Source organism: Myxocyprinus asiaticus, chromosome 50 (genome assembly GCF_019703515.2).
Source record: "Myxocyprinus asiaticus isolate MX2 ecotype Aquarium Trade chromosome 50, UBuf_Myxa_2, whole genome shotgun sequence".
NCBI classification, from domain to species: domain Eukaryota; kingdom Metazoa; phylum Chordata; class Actinopteri; order Cypriniformes; family Catostomidae; genus Myxocyprinus; species Myxocyprinus asiaticus.
Window position 1 is genome coordinate 24226547 of NC_059393.1, and position 16895 is coordinate 24243441.

A 16895-nucleotide genomic window follows, 5' to 3' on the forward strand; every position below is an offset into this window, starting at 1 on the left:
ATTATTATTATATTATGTTCTCTCTTAACAACTGACTATCAACCGACAGCCTGAATGTCAATACAGTACAATACTGTACATTCTATATATATATACTTTTTTTATATATTTTTATTTTTTATTTTTATTGAATAATGTGTATCTATATAGTGCGTATTGTATACTGTACAGTGTATGTTATTATTTGTATACTGTTGAGTGTAATTATGTGTATAACAGATGTTTAAATTGTGTTGTGTTAATTTGATGTTATTGTAAATTGGTATATGTCTCATCACTGTCACGACTGCTATGTTGATCGGAACTGCACCCAAGAATTTCACACACCACTGCACTTGTGTATATGGCTGTGTGACAATCAAGTGATTTGATAAAGTGATTTGATTTTAACAAAAAGGGCACCCACCTCCCTACAGCTTCCGCTGGCAGTTTAAACATAATCTTCAAATATGTACAATGCAATAAGACTATAAAGGGAAAACACTAAACACATAACAAGATGTGGCGCACACAGTAGCTACACCATCTGGGGCAGGAGAAAGGAGTCTCTCCGTGTAAGCTCTCTGTTGCCAGTCCCGACAGAGGAGTGATTAGTTGTCATCACTGATGGAATTAATGCAGTTTCCCAACCTTTTTTCTACCATGGCACAATTTTTACGATTAAAAAATCCCACGGCCCACCACTATCCCACTATCCCTCATAACCATCATCTATAGTTTTCCTTTTCAAGAACTTGTCCATGTATTCTGTCTGTCTTAGTAGCATGTTTACTCATAATGTTTGAAATTCGGCTATGCAAAAAACACAGGTAACATAGGTACAGTGTATAATGAGGTCACAGGTGACAAGAGTGTTAACAGGTTTATGAAAAACTAACAAATTTGCATCTTTTCCAATTTGTAGGATTTGTTCTTGCAAAATAATTCTTGCAATTTTGTATTTTCTTGCAATAAAGGCACACTTGACTATAAGTCGCACCAGGTCAAAATCGCGTTGTTGAGAGAAAAACAAAAACACATATAAGTTGCATATCTGTATAAGTCACACTGACAGAGTTTGGATTGGGCAGGCACTAGGACCCAGGAAGAGCCACCAGACTTCCCTTCAGTGGTTCAGATGTCAAATGCCCTGTGAAGATTACAGTACCTCAGAATCTACACATCATATCACTGTGTTTTTGGACTTGCTTTTAGTAATCATGTGTAACAGTTTCTCAATATCAGTTTATGTTTAATAAGAGAAATGCGACAAGTAAGCCACATCTGTTCATAACATCTGTAACTCTATGCTGTGCACAAATAACAGCTTTCAGTCTGTGAGTAAAACAATACACCTGTTGTATTCTCATCATTCATTAATGTTAGTGACTGTGGATATTTCTGATATTTGCAACCCTCTTTGCAATGTATTAATTATTTGGTTCACTGACTGAATGTTTTACTACGAGTGTGTTGAAGTGTCATATTGTGGGCATGTGAGAAGTTGCATTTGACAGCAGACTAGAGTTTGTTAGACAATAATGTTATGATAGACAAAATATTTAAACTGGTTGCAAAAAATACCTTGTAAAGGCAAAATATTATGAATTGGCAAATTTAAAATGCTTTACCACCTCTATGCCTTCTCTGTGTTTTCATCTGTTTTGGTGCGTCTGTTTGACCAGCCGACATCAGTTACGTATAAATTATTTATATAAATCGATGTTACTACCGCTTTTGCAAACTCACATTTGGTGAGGTTTAGGGTCAGCACGTTGCTAGCCATTCGGCCAAACACAAGCTTAAGTGTTTCCACATGGTCTTCCCAGCATTTAGAATAAATAATCACATCATCTAGGTAGGCGTCACAATATGGCACCCAAAATGCAGAGATCTCAGATGTGCGCAGAGTGAGGGGCACCTGCCAATATCCTTTAAGGAGGTCTATTTTGGTGACATACTTCGAGGAGCCTACTCTATCGATACAAACCTCCATTCGTGGTAGAGTGAAAGAATCTGGCCGAGTTATGCTGTTTACCTTGCAACAAATTAACAACATCCTCATACACATACTTGGGAAAATGAGCGAGATAACCCTGCAAATTCAATATAACAGAGTTTTGCAAACGTATGCCAGGGATTTTAGTTTCTTTTGTAACTAAACCATCTTCTTCCAGAGTGTAACTAGTGGTCAAGACAGCAGTGAAAGCAGCAGGTAAAGAAACAGAAGGAGAAGTGGTCTTCTCATCTCACACCAGATATATCTTCAACATATTTATGTGACACACACAAATTTTGTGCTTGAGTTCAGGGGTACAGATAACATAATCTGTGCCACCAAGCTTTTTCTACCTCGTAGGGGCCAGAAAATTTTGTTTGAAATGTGGAACAGGGGACTGGTAAGAGAACAACAGTACCTCCCTTTCGAGAAGCCGATGTCGACTCCTATTTTACCACCTTTGAATGCGTGGATGCTAAATTGAAGTGGCCTAAAGATATGTGGGAGCTCCTTTTGCAATGCAATCTCATCAGTAAAGCACAAGAAGTGTGTACAGCCTTGCCAATTGAACACTCATTAGATTATGAAATTGTCAAGGCTGCTGTCCTCAGGGCATATGTACTGGTACTGGAGGCCTACCGCCAAAAGTTACAATTTATTACAGCCATGAAAAGGTTTTTGCACACTTCACAGAGGAGTCCAAAGCCTTCCTGAGGGGTGATCGGCAGCCTGTTCTTCAATTAAGGAAAATAGGGTTGGCAGAGATCTTTCAGGTAAAAGAATATACTTGGAGAAGCAGACACTTAATACGTCATGCTATTTTGAGAATGTAGGATTGCTTATACAGTGGTGTTTCACTAACAGGAAGAGTCACAACATCAAGTGCTGGAAATCTACTCTGTTGTGGGTGCTTAGGAAAAATGCAAATTCCCCATTCCTAATTGTTTTTTAAATTATTCATAACTGCATTCCTCAGATGCACAGGTGAATGTCTAAACCTGCTGGGCTTTACTGCTTTAAACCCAGACTGGATGGACCTTTGTCTGCTGAAAGAAGAGGGAAAGGTTAGGAGAGAGAAACAAAAAAGACAATTTAATAAAAGACACCGAGCACAAACCTTACCACAGGTGCACCCAGGTGAGCATGTGTGGATTAAAGACACTAAAGAAAAAGGGACAGTGCTTACATAAGCTGAGACTCCAAAATCTTACCTTGTGGACTCACCTAGGGGTATCCTCTGTTGCAACCGCAGCCATCTAGTTTCCACACCAGTAGCACCACCCCTGGAAAATTACCTGAACTGGAAAACAAAGCTTCAGTGGATGCTTAGAATGATCAAAGTCCAGATAACGTTCCTGTACTTACCAGCACTCCAGAGAAGAGATTTCCTTTCAGAGAAAGGAACCCTTAAAGTACCTGAAGGAATTTGTTGTAGTTAGCAGGTGCTTTTGGGGAAAACTGAGTGATTTGCAGTGGGGCAGATTAAACACCCACACTCAGTAAAAGGCATCAGTAGTCTACCCCAACCCTCTTAGGTATTTAGAGAAATATGTGTATATTAATGAGAAGGTAATGTGAATGTTTAGTGTTTAAAAGATCAAAGTAGTAAAATATTGTTGCATAGACAGACTGCTTAAAATTTTAAGATTTTTAACAATGATAACACCACTAAAAGGTTATTTGTCCAAAGCAATTTTACGTGTGCAAAATAACCTAACTCTGATATTTGTGCATTTTCATCCTCCTACTCTTCAGTTATTACAAATGAAGGGATGTGAGTAGCTCAGAGAAGGGGATGTAGTGTTATGGATAAATATTGCCCACTTGTGGTGAAGGGAGGCATGTTCTGTCGTTACGGAAAGTGAAATGTGAGTCTCAGATTCTCACTTCCTATCAGACTCGATGTGTGCCTACTGCTCCAGTCAGTCAGTTTAAAGGGATAGTTAATCCAAATATGAAACTTCTCTCATCATTTACTCACCCTCATGCCATCCCAGATGTGTATGACTTTCTTTCCTTTGTGGAACACAAATGAAGATTTTTAGAAGAATATCTCAGCTCTGTAGGTCCTCATATTGCAAGTGAATGGTGACCAGAACTCAGAAGGTACAAAAATGACATAAAGGAGGGATAAAAGTAATCCATATGACTCTAGTGGTTAAATCCATATCTTCTGAAACAATATGATATTTGTGGGAGGGAAAAAGATCAATATTTAAGTCCTTTTTTTTTATTATTATTATCAATCTCCACCTTTGACCAGCCCCAACCAGTAGGTGGCTGAATGGGAAATAGTGATGTCCAGTTCGTGAATGAATCGTTAAACTTTAAACTGTTTTTTTTAAGTGAACGAGAGCTTTTCTTAACTCTTCTTAACTTTTCTTAACTCTGTAATGAACCGCTCCAACTAGTCCACAAATCGGACTGAACAACCCAGTTGCAACATTCCTCGAGTCAACGGCACGAGTCGCTTGTGGAAGCAATATTTATGGCATATAGCTCTAAGGGGCTCCAGCCCCCTTAGGCATTAGGGCCCACTCCACGAGAGGCATAGCTGCTTCCTGGGCCCTGTTTCAGGGAGTCTCTCTGCAAGACATTTGTTCAGCTGCATGTTGGGCTTCTCCCCACACTTTTGTCAGGTACTACCGATTGATGTCACCAGAACACCAGTAGTGTGTGCGGTTTTGGGTGTGTGTTCTTCATAATAGGTTCACCCATAACCCTTTCTCCCTCACACTGTGTGCATGTCACCCCACAGGGTTCACACCAAGCACAATGCACAGCCTCTTCTCCCTTCTTTGTTATGTATATGGGTAATAAAGCCTGCTAATATTATATAGGATGTGTCAGGCACTGACTTAGGAGACCATCCTTTTGGTTGACAGCATCTCCCTGTGAGTGTATAGGGCAATCGGGGAGCTGTACATATCTTCCCATAAGTGGATCTTGAATATCGTATGATGAAAGAGAACGATAGGTTACCTATTCGTTAACCACAGTTCTCTAAAACATCGAGTGGAGAAATTTACCAAGCTTACACCGCTTGCTTCATGAAGTGAATATGCTCACTGAGGAAAGTAGCACGTACAGGTCCTTTTATGCCCTCAGGTAAGGGTGGGGCCTTACAGCAACATTGGACATGTGCTCCTGTCTGTCAAACCAGACTTGGTGCAATTGGATGCTTCTGCAGAGGTCAGGTGCATATGCCATTCCCATAGGTGGATCTCCCACTCGATGTTTCAGAGAACTGGGGTTACAGAACAGGTAACCTATTGTTTTAAATCCTTTCAGATCTCGGAGTTGTCACCACCTCTGAGTGGTGACAATGTCAATGTTGTTTCATGTTTTATTATTACGGGCTCGGTCTCTTTCCTTTTTTTCTTGGAGACTCTTCTTGGTTTCTATATTTTGAAAATGGTTAATTCCAAGACTGGATGCCTTTTTGAATGATCCATAGTCAATGTTGCTCATTTGTTTTCTACAAACTTTCAGCTTCAAACTACTACCACACATATACACATGCTGTATAGCTGGACCTTCTTTTCTTTATTTATGGAGATGATATAAACACACAATGATGAATGAACATTACATTTATATAGCACTTTTCTGACACTACACTCAAAGCACTTTACACAGTGAACAGGGGACTCTCCTCAACCACCACCAGTGTGCAGCATCCACATGGATGATGCAACAGCAGCCATAGTACACCAGTATGCTCACCACACACCAGTTATTGGTGGAGAGAAGAGAAATAGAGTCAGTTAATGGATGGGGATTATTAGGAGGCCATGATTGATAAGGGCCAATGGGGGGAATTTGGCCAGGACTCCAGGGTTACACCCCTACACTTTACAAGAAGTGCCCTGGGATTTTTAATGACCACAGAGAGTCAGGACCTCAGTTTATCTCATCTGAAGGACTGTGCCTTTTTACAGTATAGGATCCCTGTCTCTGTACTGGGGCATTGGGACCCACACAGACCACCAGGTGAGCACCCCCTGTTGGCCTCCCTAATACCTCTTCCAGCAGCAACCTTAGTTTTCCCCAGAAGGTCTCCCATCCAGGTACTGACCAGGCTCAACCCTGCTTAGCTTTAGTGGGCAACCAGTCTTGAACTACAGGGTGAATGATGGAAGTATGCAATTTTCCACCAAATCCGTCATGACAGCTCAAAAATATAATTATTATAGGCTTACCATAGTGAATCAGGGTAAGGCAAACTTGAAAGTTTGCTAAGAAGGGCTAGTTAAGTCAGAGTATTTTTATGTGCTCAAAAAGTTACTTTATATATAGCTCCCACATGTGTATGTGTGTGTGTGTGTGTGTTTTTATAAAGTATTAAATGGATAGTTCATCCAAAAATTAAAATTATCTCATTATTTACTCATCCTCATGATATCTCAGGTGTATGACTTTCTGTCTTCAGCAGAACACATACTGTATGAAGAATATTAGAAAAATATCTCAGCTCAGTAGGTTCTTAAAATGAAAGTGAATGGAGATCAGATTTTTGAAGCTCCAAAAATCACACACTGTCAGAATAAACGTCATCAGTATGCCTCCAGCTGTTAAATTAATGTCTTCTAAAGGGACACAATCACTTTTGGTGTGAAAAGATAAATATTTAAGTACTTTTTATAACTCTAAATCATGCTTCTGGTCAGAAACGATACGTGCATGTGACGGAATCGCATTTGCATTTGAAACGCGCAAGAACTGACGCATGTGCGTCACAACCGAAAGAGCAGTGCTGTTTACAAATGAAAAGGAGGAATGCTGTACAGAAGTGTAGTTTGTTTTGGGTTAGATCTGTATTTATCTGTTTGTTTACTCACAATGGTGCATCTGTGTGCTTATCCTGGATGTCTCAACCGAGAGGAGAACGTGAGATTACGTCCGTATCATGGCAACGCTAATACGTCACACGAGAGACCACCCTCTCATGAAGCATAACGGAAGTGATGATTTAGAGTTAAAAAGTACTTAAATATTGATCTTTTTCTGCACCAAAAGTGATTGTGTCACTTTAGAAGACATTAATTTAACCGCTGGAGTTGTATCGATGATGTTTATGCTGACTGTCTGTGATTTTTGGAGCGTCTATTTTTCTTCAAATGTGTTCTGCTGAAGAAGAAAGTCATACACACCTGGGATATCATGAGGGTGAGTAAATAACGAGAGAATTTTAATTTTTGGGTGAACTATCCCTTTGATACACTATATTGCCAAAAGTATTCGCTCATCTGCCTTTAGACGCATCTGAACTTAAGTGACATCCCATTCTTAATCCACAGGGTTTAATATGACGTCGGGCCACCCTTTGCAGCTATAACAGCTTCAACTCTTCTGGGAAGGCTTTCCACAAGGTTTAGGAGTGTGTTTATGGGAATTTTTGACCATTCTTCCAGAAGCGCATTTGTGAGGTCAGACACTGATGTTGGACGAGAAGGCCTGGCTCGCAGTCTTCTCTCTAATTCATCCCAAAGGTGCTCTATCGGGTTGAGGTCAGGACTCTGTGCAGGCCAGTCAAGTTCTTCCACACCAAACTCGCTCATCCATGTCTTTATGGACCTTGCTTTGTGCACTGGTGTGCAGTCATGTTGGAACAGGAAGGGGCCATCCCCAAACTGTTCCCACAAAGTTGGGAGCATGGAATTGTCCAAAATCTCTTGGTATGCTGAAGCATTCAGAGTTCCTTCCACTGGAACTAAGGGGCCTAGCCCAGCTCCTGAAAAACAACCCCACACCATAATCCCTCCTCCACCAAACTTCACAGTTGGCACAATGCAGTCAGACAAGTACTGTTCTCCTGGCAACCGCCAAACCCTGACTCGTCCATCAGATTGCCAGATGGAGAAGGGTGATTCGTCACTCCAGAGAACGCGTCTCCACTGCTCTAGAGTCCAGTGGCGGCGTGCTTTGCACCACTGCATCCGACGCTTTGCATTGCACTTGGTGATGTATGGCTTGGATGCAGCTGCTCGGCCATGGAAACCCATTCCATGATGCTCTCTACGCACTGTTCTTGAGCTAATCTGAAGGCCACATGAACTTTGGAGGTCTGTAGCGATTGACTCTGCAGAAAGTTGGCGACCTTTGCGCACTATGCGCCTCAGCATCCGCTGACCCCGCTCTGTCATTTTACGTGGCCTACCACTTCGTGGCTGAGTTGCTGTCATTCCCAATCACTTCCACTTTGTTATAATACCACTGACAGTTGACTGTGGAATATTTAGTAGCGAGGAAATTTCACGACTGGACTTGTTGCACAGATGGCATCCTATCACAGTACCATGCTGAAATTCACTGAGCTCCTGAGAGCGGCCCATTCTTTCACAAATGTTTGTAGAAGCAGTCTGCATGCCTAGGTGCTTCATTTTATACACCTGTGGCCATGGAAGTGATTGGAACACCTGAATTCAATTATTTGGATGGGTGAGCAAATACTTTTGGCAATATAGTGTATGTGCCAACAGAAGTAATGTGTGTTTGAGTAGTTTTAAGCAGAATTTTATAGAAATGATAAAAAAATAAAAATAAAATAAAAACGTTGTCGTTGGTCACCTAAAGTAGTGAAGGGTCATTTGAGCATAGAAGCGCATCTGTAGATGGCTGTGTTGGCTTGACCATGTGTGTTGCCTGTACAGCTGCCCTCTAGTGCTACAGATTTGCTAAAACACCAAGGTGGTACATCAAGACTGAACCACTTCGATGGTAGGAAAATTCCTAATTATGGAAATTATGTATGGGGCAAGGCATGATTAACTGCTTTAATTTATCTAACATGTTCATTTTCATCAAATTAAACACAATAAATGAATGTGTTAAATTGACAGCAGACAGTTGTAACAGTACTTTGTAATGACCTAGTATAACCAGCTGGGTGCTGGTCTTAGCTGGTCTCCCAGCTTGGTCCAGATACCATGTTCTAAAACACAGCTGGATTTTCCATCAGATACTCTGTGATAGTCTAAAATATTTCTTATTTCAGTAATATATGCTTGAATCAATTCTAACACATCAGCTGAAAATACTCGATTGGTTTTCCTAACCCTCATTAGACTCACAGGCTGGAAAGCGCATATTAAGTGGCTTTTTACCAGCATGTCAATTCACACAGGACCTGTGATTTTTTCCGGGCAACTTAGAGAAGGTAAAAGATGCTGTAATGTTTACAAGCACTGGAATGCGCAGTCTGCAAAAAGTCTGGAAAAATTACTGACGTCGTGATTCAGACAGGATTTAAATCACGAAGAGCGTCTGATAATTATTACATTACCCCACCTCCCCATATAAAACTAATCCCATCCGAATAGGGCTTAAGACAATGTTTTTCACATTGTGAATTTTTTTTCCACCTTGCGGTTTGGGGCTTCCGTAGGAAAGAGCCCTTCACCTACAAACTAAACACAGTCACCTTTTTTTCACAGGGGCTTAAACGCAAAGACATTAATGCATGATTATCGGTGAAGCTGTTCTCTGGGGGTTTACAACATTTAAGACATTATGGACATTTCTGTTTGATCTACTGTAAATCTGCTTTGAAATGATGTGCATTGTGAAAAACATATACAAATAAAAATGACTTTACATGCAGTGAATGCCTACTTTCATGCACAGGATGGTTGTCTACACAACACATCAAACAACATTTCTAAAAATAAAAGTAATCAGACCACAACAGGTTTCACTTTGACTCGAACTAAACTGGGCTGGACAAGTGTCACAGTGCATACTTCAGTAAAAATGTTAGTGCATGATGATAGATGGTTTTAACTTTTATGTTTTGTGTGCCATACACAACAGTTGACAGTTAAAAGCATATACAGCCATTTTTAAGCAATAATTACAAAATAATTTTGACATTAAATATAGGAAAGCTGATCTAATAACCACTATATTCCACTCTTCAGTTTTCAGATATCTAACTAAATATATACAAAAAATATGTTAAGTCATAAAAAGAAATTATGTTTTCCACCACTAAAAACAGTGAATGTCAGGGGGTGTGAAACATTTGTATTTTACACATAACTCTCACCTATATGAACAGAGTATGCATGAACTGGGAGGGCGGTCAAAACTTGTCAGAGGAGGATTCACACGCAACACGAGACCTATACCACATTTCTATTGTGTTTGTTTCAGACAGAGTTATTATTTCAGACTGTTTAGTGAACTGCTGAAGAAAATGTTTCACACACTTGTTTTATTCTATTTTTGCTGGTGGCATCTGGTTGGTAAGTTATAAATGCATTTTCAAAACAGAATAACACCATCGCTACTGTTCAAATTAGTCAGAGGATTTGCATTTAGCGTTATTTCCAGACATATCAAATCAAACTAAGATATTATTGTGAGAGCAACTTTGGATTCAGATGTCTGTTTGTGATGTCTATTTGGGGCATTCGAAAAATATTCAGTGAGCCTGTTTTGTCTATCAAACTAAATGTACCATCAACATTGGATGAAATTCTTCAGATAGATTTAAACAAGTTAAAATGTGTCAAACTCAGATGGGAATTCTACACTATTAGTCACTGTGAGCATGGTAAAATTATCCAAAACGTGCTATTAAAATGGAATGTGGCAGGAGATTATTCTGAGTGCAGATTGCAAGTGGGCCTCTCCACATGTAAAAATATGAAGAATTAAACTTGTAGATTCAATCAGCTGTAAGCAATTTCACACAATTGTTTTGCTCAACTTTAAAATACCACAAAGATCCATTTACTGGTTCACATACAAATCTGACTGCTGATGTTCATTTCCTTCTTCTGTGACTCTGCTGCTGTTCTGGATATTAATCAGTTCACATTTAGTTACAAACTACAACTGATTTCAGTTAAAGGGTCATAAACCATTAGGAACTTCAGTCTGAGCCAAATCATGTTTCTTCTCCAGGGTTTTTGCCACTGAGACAGATGGAATAAAGTCCTTGTCAGTGATGGAGGGAGATTCTGTCACTTTATACACTGATGATGCTGAAATACGTGAAGATGACGACATGTTGTGGAATTTTGGAACTGAAAAGCGTCACATAACTCGAATCAATAAGAAGGCTGGAATCTTCTCAATGTCTGATAGTCTTGATGGGAGATTCAGAGGCAGACTGCTACTGAACAATAAAACTGGAGATCTCACCATCACAAACACCAGAATCACAGACACTGGACTTTATAAACTACAGATCAATAGAGCTAAAAAGTCATCAAAAACATTCAGTGTTACTGTCTATGGTGAGTAGAGTTACAGTGTCATTTATCCTGTTCTTTACATATTTTATTTTATTAACTGTAGAGCTTTTCAGTTACAGTATGTCAATTAGAAGGCCAACCTAGAAAGGTTATTTCGCCACGTGTTCCCTCTGGAATTTCTAATAACTTTAGAATGGTGGTTTTCAAATGATGAGTAAAATAAAGTTTTTTGGATGACATGACTTGAAGAGACTTTCATGTTTTGTTCTACAAATAATTACAAAGTCATACCTCAAACGTGAATTCTAGAGCCGTTGTGTCCTTTTAAAATGTAAGTGGATAGCATGTTGCTATGTAGTAGCCCTGATGCAACGATTGCCCGATTCAGTTTGATTTATCCAATTGTCTGTTTATTTTGTATGTTTTCCAGCTCGTCTGCCCATTCCTGTGACCACCAGTAACTCTTCTCAATGTTCTTCAAGATCTAAATGTGTGTTGGTGTGTTCAGTGGTGAATGTGACACAGGTGACTCTCTCCTGGTACAAAGGAAACAGTTTATTCTCCTCCATCAGTGTGTCTGATCTCAACAGCAGTCTCTCTCTACCTCTGGAGGTGGAATATCAGGAGAACAACATCTACAGCTGTGTGATCAACAATCCCATCAGAAACCAGACTAAACATCTCAACATTACTGAAGTCTGTCAGCCGTGTTCAGGTACGTCAGCGCTGATATTTGTGTTTTTGACATGTTTAAAATCAGATTGACAGATTCAGTTACACTATTGACTGTCTCTCTCTGTTTATATTAGATCTGGACTCATCTTTGGTTTATATAGAGCTGATTTCTGCTGCTGCCGGATCTCTGTTGATTGTGGCTGCAGTTGTGATATTCTGCAGCTACAGGAAACACAAAAAAACACATCAAGACGGCAAGTGTTAACTAGAGCAAATGCCTTTTTTTAACATTAATCACTTGATGCAAAAACATTCTTTGTTAAAAAAAACAAAATTATTTCTGAACAAAAAGAAATATGGGGTTTTATTTGTTTTTGTTATTTCTGAAACAGTCCAGACACTTGAAGAAGAGATAACGTATGCTGATCCAACATTCTGTACACGAAATGCACAACATTTGGTAAGAGAATATTTTTATGTGCTCTGTGTCTCTGATCTGAATGTTGAGAACTCTGCATTGTGTTTGTGGAGTGAACGTTCACTCTAGTGATTTAAGTTTCTAGTAATATTCCAGTGTTTTTATTACATGCAATTTCTTCATTGTGGATTGATGGTAGCAACGTTTGTTTTTTGATTGAGGCAACTGAATTTTTTTTTTAGAATATTTAGATAGAACCATTTCTATCAATCGTGTAACCAGCAAACTGGAAAGGCAGTCGTTCGTGTTTAAGGAGAATTACACACACCACACAGCACATTGAAGAGGCTGACTGTTATCTATTAAAAGAGCCAGACATCATATTTTATTTACATATTACATAAACACATTTATCCGTGGCCCCCTGACTATTGCGTAAATTCTGTAACATGAAATCTTTTCTACCATTCAAAATTACAAAGCACCACCTTCATGTGTTTGCGAGTCATTGTCACCAGCTGTACAGGCAAAACATCAGGCAGCAGGACTCTGTCACATGGTCTTGCGTTCAAAGATGGCTGGAAGGGTATCAAGATGTGTTTTTCAAAGTTTCAAACTATTTTTAATTTGACACAGTTTCGTTAAAAGGCATCATTTAAATGATTACTTTATCTCAGAAAGAGGGTACTGTATGGGTAGAAAAATGAGACAAAAGAAGAGGATGAGACATAAATTAATAATTATTTTATTTTTATATAGAATTTAAAATTGTTGACTTAAGTTCAAGTTTGTCAACTTATCTTTCTTAAATTGCTTGAAAAGAATGTAATACATTTGAGGAATCCACATTTCCAGAACAGAAAACACATTGACATATTATTTAGTCTCTTTCCACATTTTGCCCCCTCTATGGACCCCCTGTGATGTAAAGGACTGAGAACATCTTGGTTACTTTCGTAACCTCCATTCCCTGATGGAGGGAACGAGACGTTGGGTCAATGTAGTGACACTAGGGGTCACCTCTGATCTTTGAGAAAAGGCCAATGGGAATTGGCGAGTGGAATTTGCATGCCACTCCCCCGGACATACGGGTATAAAAGGAGCTGGCTTGCAACCACTCATTCAGGTTTTGTGCTGAGGAGCTGAGACAAGGTCCCGGCCATTTCAGCGGGTAGTTCAGTGTTGTGGCAGGAGGGACACAACTTCTCGTTCCCTCCATCAGGGAACGGAGTTTACGAAAGTAACCAAGATGTTCACTATCTGTCACTCACTCAACGTTGTGTCGATGTAGTGACAATAGGGGTCCCTATACAACACGCCACAGCTAGCTGAACTGTGTTTTGTAGACTGGCGGTGCGAGATGGGCAGGCCTTTGCGTGCCTCGTAGCCAGCACACCTGGCATCACATAACCTCCCCCAACGCTCTTACGAGCATCGTATGGTCCCCTGCACCTCGGGGACAAGTCGACTGCCCCAAAATGGGGACAGACTGCCCCAGCCATGGACTCTTCTATTTTGTTTTCTCCCCAAAAAAAGAATGGAAATCTTGTTCAGCTGGGGGCCATAATTGTCCATGTCAGGGGGTGTCACTCCCAAGGGAAAGACACCGCGGAGACCACACCCTGCCCGAATGGGAGGTAAAGTGTGGAAATACGTCACATGGTCTTACCGAGTTTTGTCGGCAGTGTCGCATGTGCAGAAGTTCCCTTAGTACGGCCAGTGGCAGAGGGGACTCTGCCCAAGGAAGATGCGGGTTTACCAATGGGGAAATCGTCTCGCGGAAGATACATCACATGGGGTTACAGACAGGCAACCAGCACATGTGGAGCATCTACCCCAGTACAGGGCCTAGTAGCACATGTACTGGACCGGCATCGAGTTTCTCTGTGAACTCGCCTGCCACAGGTCTAAGGAGGAAATACATCCAGGGTCCACGGTCTCATGAACATGGCTGGGAGGTAAAAGCGCACGTCTCCGCCTCCAGGAGGGGGAAGGCGCTATGCGCAAGTGGTACATCTGGACCAGTCAGGAGAGTAGTCTTCAAAGAGAGTGCCTTTAGCTCAACTGACGCTAGGGGCTCAAACGGGGCTCCCCACAGGCCCCGTAGGACCATGGAGAGATCCCATGAGGGAATGAGGCGTGGTCTAGGAGGGTTCAGCCTCATCATGCCTCTAAGGAACCTAATGATCAGGTCGTGCTTCCTGAGAGACTTACCGTCAACCGCGTTGTGGTGCACTGCTATAGCGGCCACATACACCTTCAAGGTGGAGGTTGATGTATGTAACCATCGCAGTGCTGTCCATTCGGACCAACCCGTGCTTGCCCTGGATCAACGGCCGAAGCCGCAGGGCGAACAACACTGCCAGCAACTCGAGGCAGTTGATGTGCCAACGCAGTCGTGGCCCCGTCCAGGAGCCAGCGGCTGCATGCCCATTGCACATGGCACCCCAGCCTGATGTCTTGACGACAACTCACCTGGAGACCTGCTCTAGGGGAATCCCTGCCCGTAGAAATGCCAGGTCTGTCCAAGGACTGAACAAGCTGTGACAGATCGGCGTGATGCCCACGCGATGTGCCCCGTGGTACCATGCCCACCTCAGGACTCGAATCTGAAGCCAGTGCTGAAGCGGTCTCATATGCATCAACCTGAGCGGCGTGATCACCTCCGAGGACGCCATATGCCCCAGGAGCCTCTGAAATTGCTTCAGTGGGACTGCCGTTCTCCGCCTGAATGATTTCAGGCAGTTCAGAACCGATTGCATGCGCTTGCTCTTGAGGTGCGCCATCATTTGGTAAGAGACTGAGTCTAACTCCAACCCTGAGAGTCTGTGCAAGGCCCGGTTCAGTACTCGCAGGTCCAAGATTGGCCGCAACCCCCCGCCTTTCTTTGGTATGATGAAGTAGGGGCTGTAGAACCCCTTCTTCATCTCAGCTGGAGGGACAGGCTCTATCGCATCCTTTCGCAGAAGGGTCGCGATCTCCGCACGCAGGGCAGCGGCATTCTCGCCCTTCACTGAGGTGAAACAGATGCAGTTGAACCTGGGGGGATGCCTGGCAAACTGAATCGCATAGCCAAGTCGGACGGTCCGGGTTAGCCATTGCGACGGGTTGGAGAGCACATGCCATGCCTCCAAACTCCAGGCTAGGGGGACCAAGGGGACAATCGCTTCGGACGTACCGGTGGGTGGGGCCTCGCGTCGGGCGGAGCCTGAGGCGCCATGTTGAGGGGGCTCGAGCCCCGAACCCATGGCCATGCTGAGTCTGGGGACATCGAAGCACTTACCTGGCTCTGGATACCCACCATAGGACTGGTCAGGGAGGGGGAGGAGGGAAGTCATCCACGTAGTCCAACAAAACCACCCTGGTGTGGGTGTGTTTGTGCCACAGCTGGGCGCGCCGGGGTGCCATGCCTGCCGTAAAGGGCCGGTGTCCGGTGGTCATGATAACGATGGCCGTGAACACCGGGTGTGTGACCCAGGGAATGTTGACAATGTGGGTACAGCAGCCCTCTGGGCATGTGGCGAAATCAACAGAAAAGGAAACAAAAGATTCTCCTCCCGACCCTCCACCGGGGGTTGGAGTGGTCTGTTCACCACCTCCAGTGCAGCAGGTCTCCACGTCCCTGGGTCGCCCGTCTACTCTCCTGACTGGTCCAGATGTACTTTGAAGCCTTCCTCGGGTTCTTGGCAGCAGGCCGTGAGACAGGGACATCTGCTTCCTGCGGGTGGCTCTGAGCGGGCTGCGGCAGAGCCGGTGTTGTTGCCACAGGGGGACGCCCTTGGGGATGAGCAGATGGGGTGCGGGGCAGGATGTGCTGAATAGCCTCCGTCTGCTTCTTAACCGCCGAGAACTGCTGGGCAAAGTCCTCGCCGGTGTCGCCGAATAGGCCAACCTGGGAGATTGGGGAACCGTGCCTTGTCATCCTCCCTCATCTCGACCAAGTTGAGCCAAATGTGGCGTTCCTGGACCACGAGGGTGGACATCGCCAGCCCGAGAGTCCGCGCCGTGACCTTTGTCACCCGGAGAACAAAATCGGTCGCCAAACACAGCTCCTGCATCACTCCTGGGTCAGAACTCGTGCAGTTCTTTTAGCGCCTTGGCTTGGTGCACTTGTAGGAGAGCCATGGCGTGCAGGGCAGAGGCTGCCTGTCCAGCGGCACTGTAGCTGACTACGTGCAGTTTCGGTCAGTAGGTCTGTTACCCACACAAAACTTTCGTATTGAATTTAGAAAACATGAAATACATCACATGGGTCATATGTGGAGTCAGTGAAGATGTTAAAGGTGTTCATAGAAATGATCAGTTGTTTTTCATGGTGAGGAAAGCAGACAGGCATTTCAGATGAGCAGGTAAAAAAAAGTATTTTCTGAAAGGGTAGTTTTGTATGAAACACTAACCCTAATGCTTTTTCTGAAAGTTTGATATGATACAGTGTATAAATATTTAAGAGTATGCATTGAATTAGGGATGATGTGATTATATGGTTTTACTATTGACCACGATTAAAAATAATTTCGAATCCATGGTTAAAAACCGTGAAATTATTAATTTAAACGTGTCAGAACTATTATATATAATGTATAAATATAGAATATAAAAGAGTTTTTCGGAATATTTTGTA

General features: G+C 42.5%; 1 protein-coding gene across 1 annotated transcript in view; it reads left to right on the top strand.

Moving 5' to 3' along the window:
- LOC127439214 (natural killer cell receptor 2B4-like) overlaps positions 1–12127 on the top strand; it is a 70982-nt gene extending 58855 nt beyond the window's left edge. The window contains exon 4 of the mRNA XM_051695366.1: positions 11991–12127. Coding sequence (XP_051551326.1) covers positions 11991–12121 — 131 coding nt within the window. The 3' untranslated portion in view covers positions 12122–12127. The remainder of the gene's footprint in view (positions 1–11990) is intronic.
- Positions 12128–16895: the final 4768 nt, after the last annotated feature.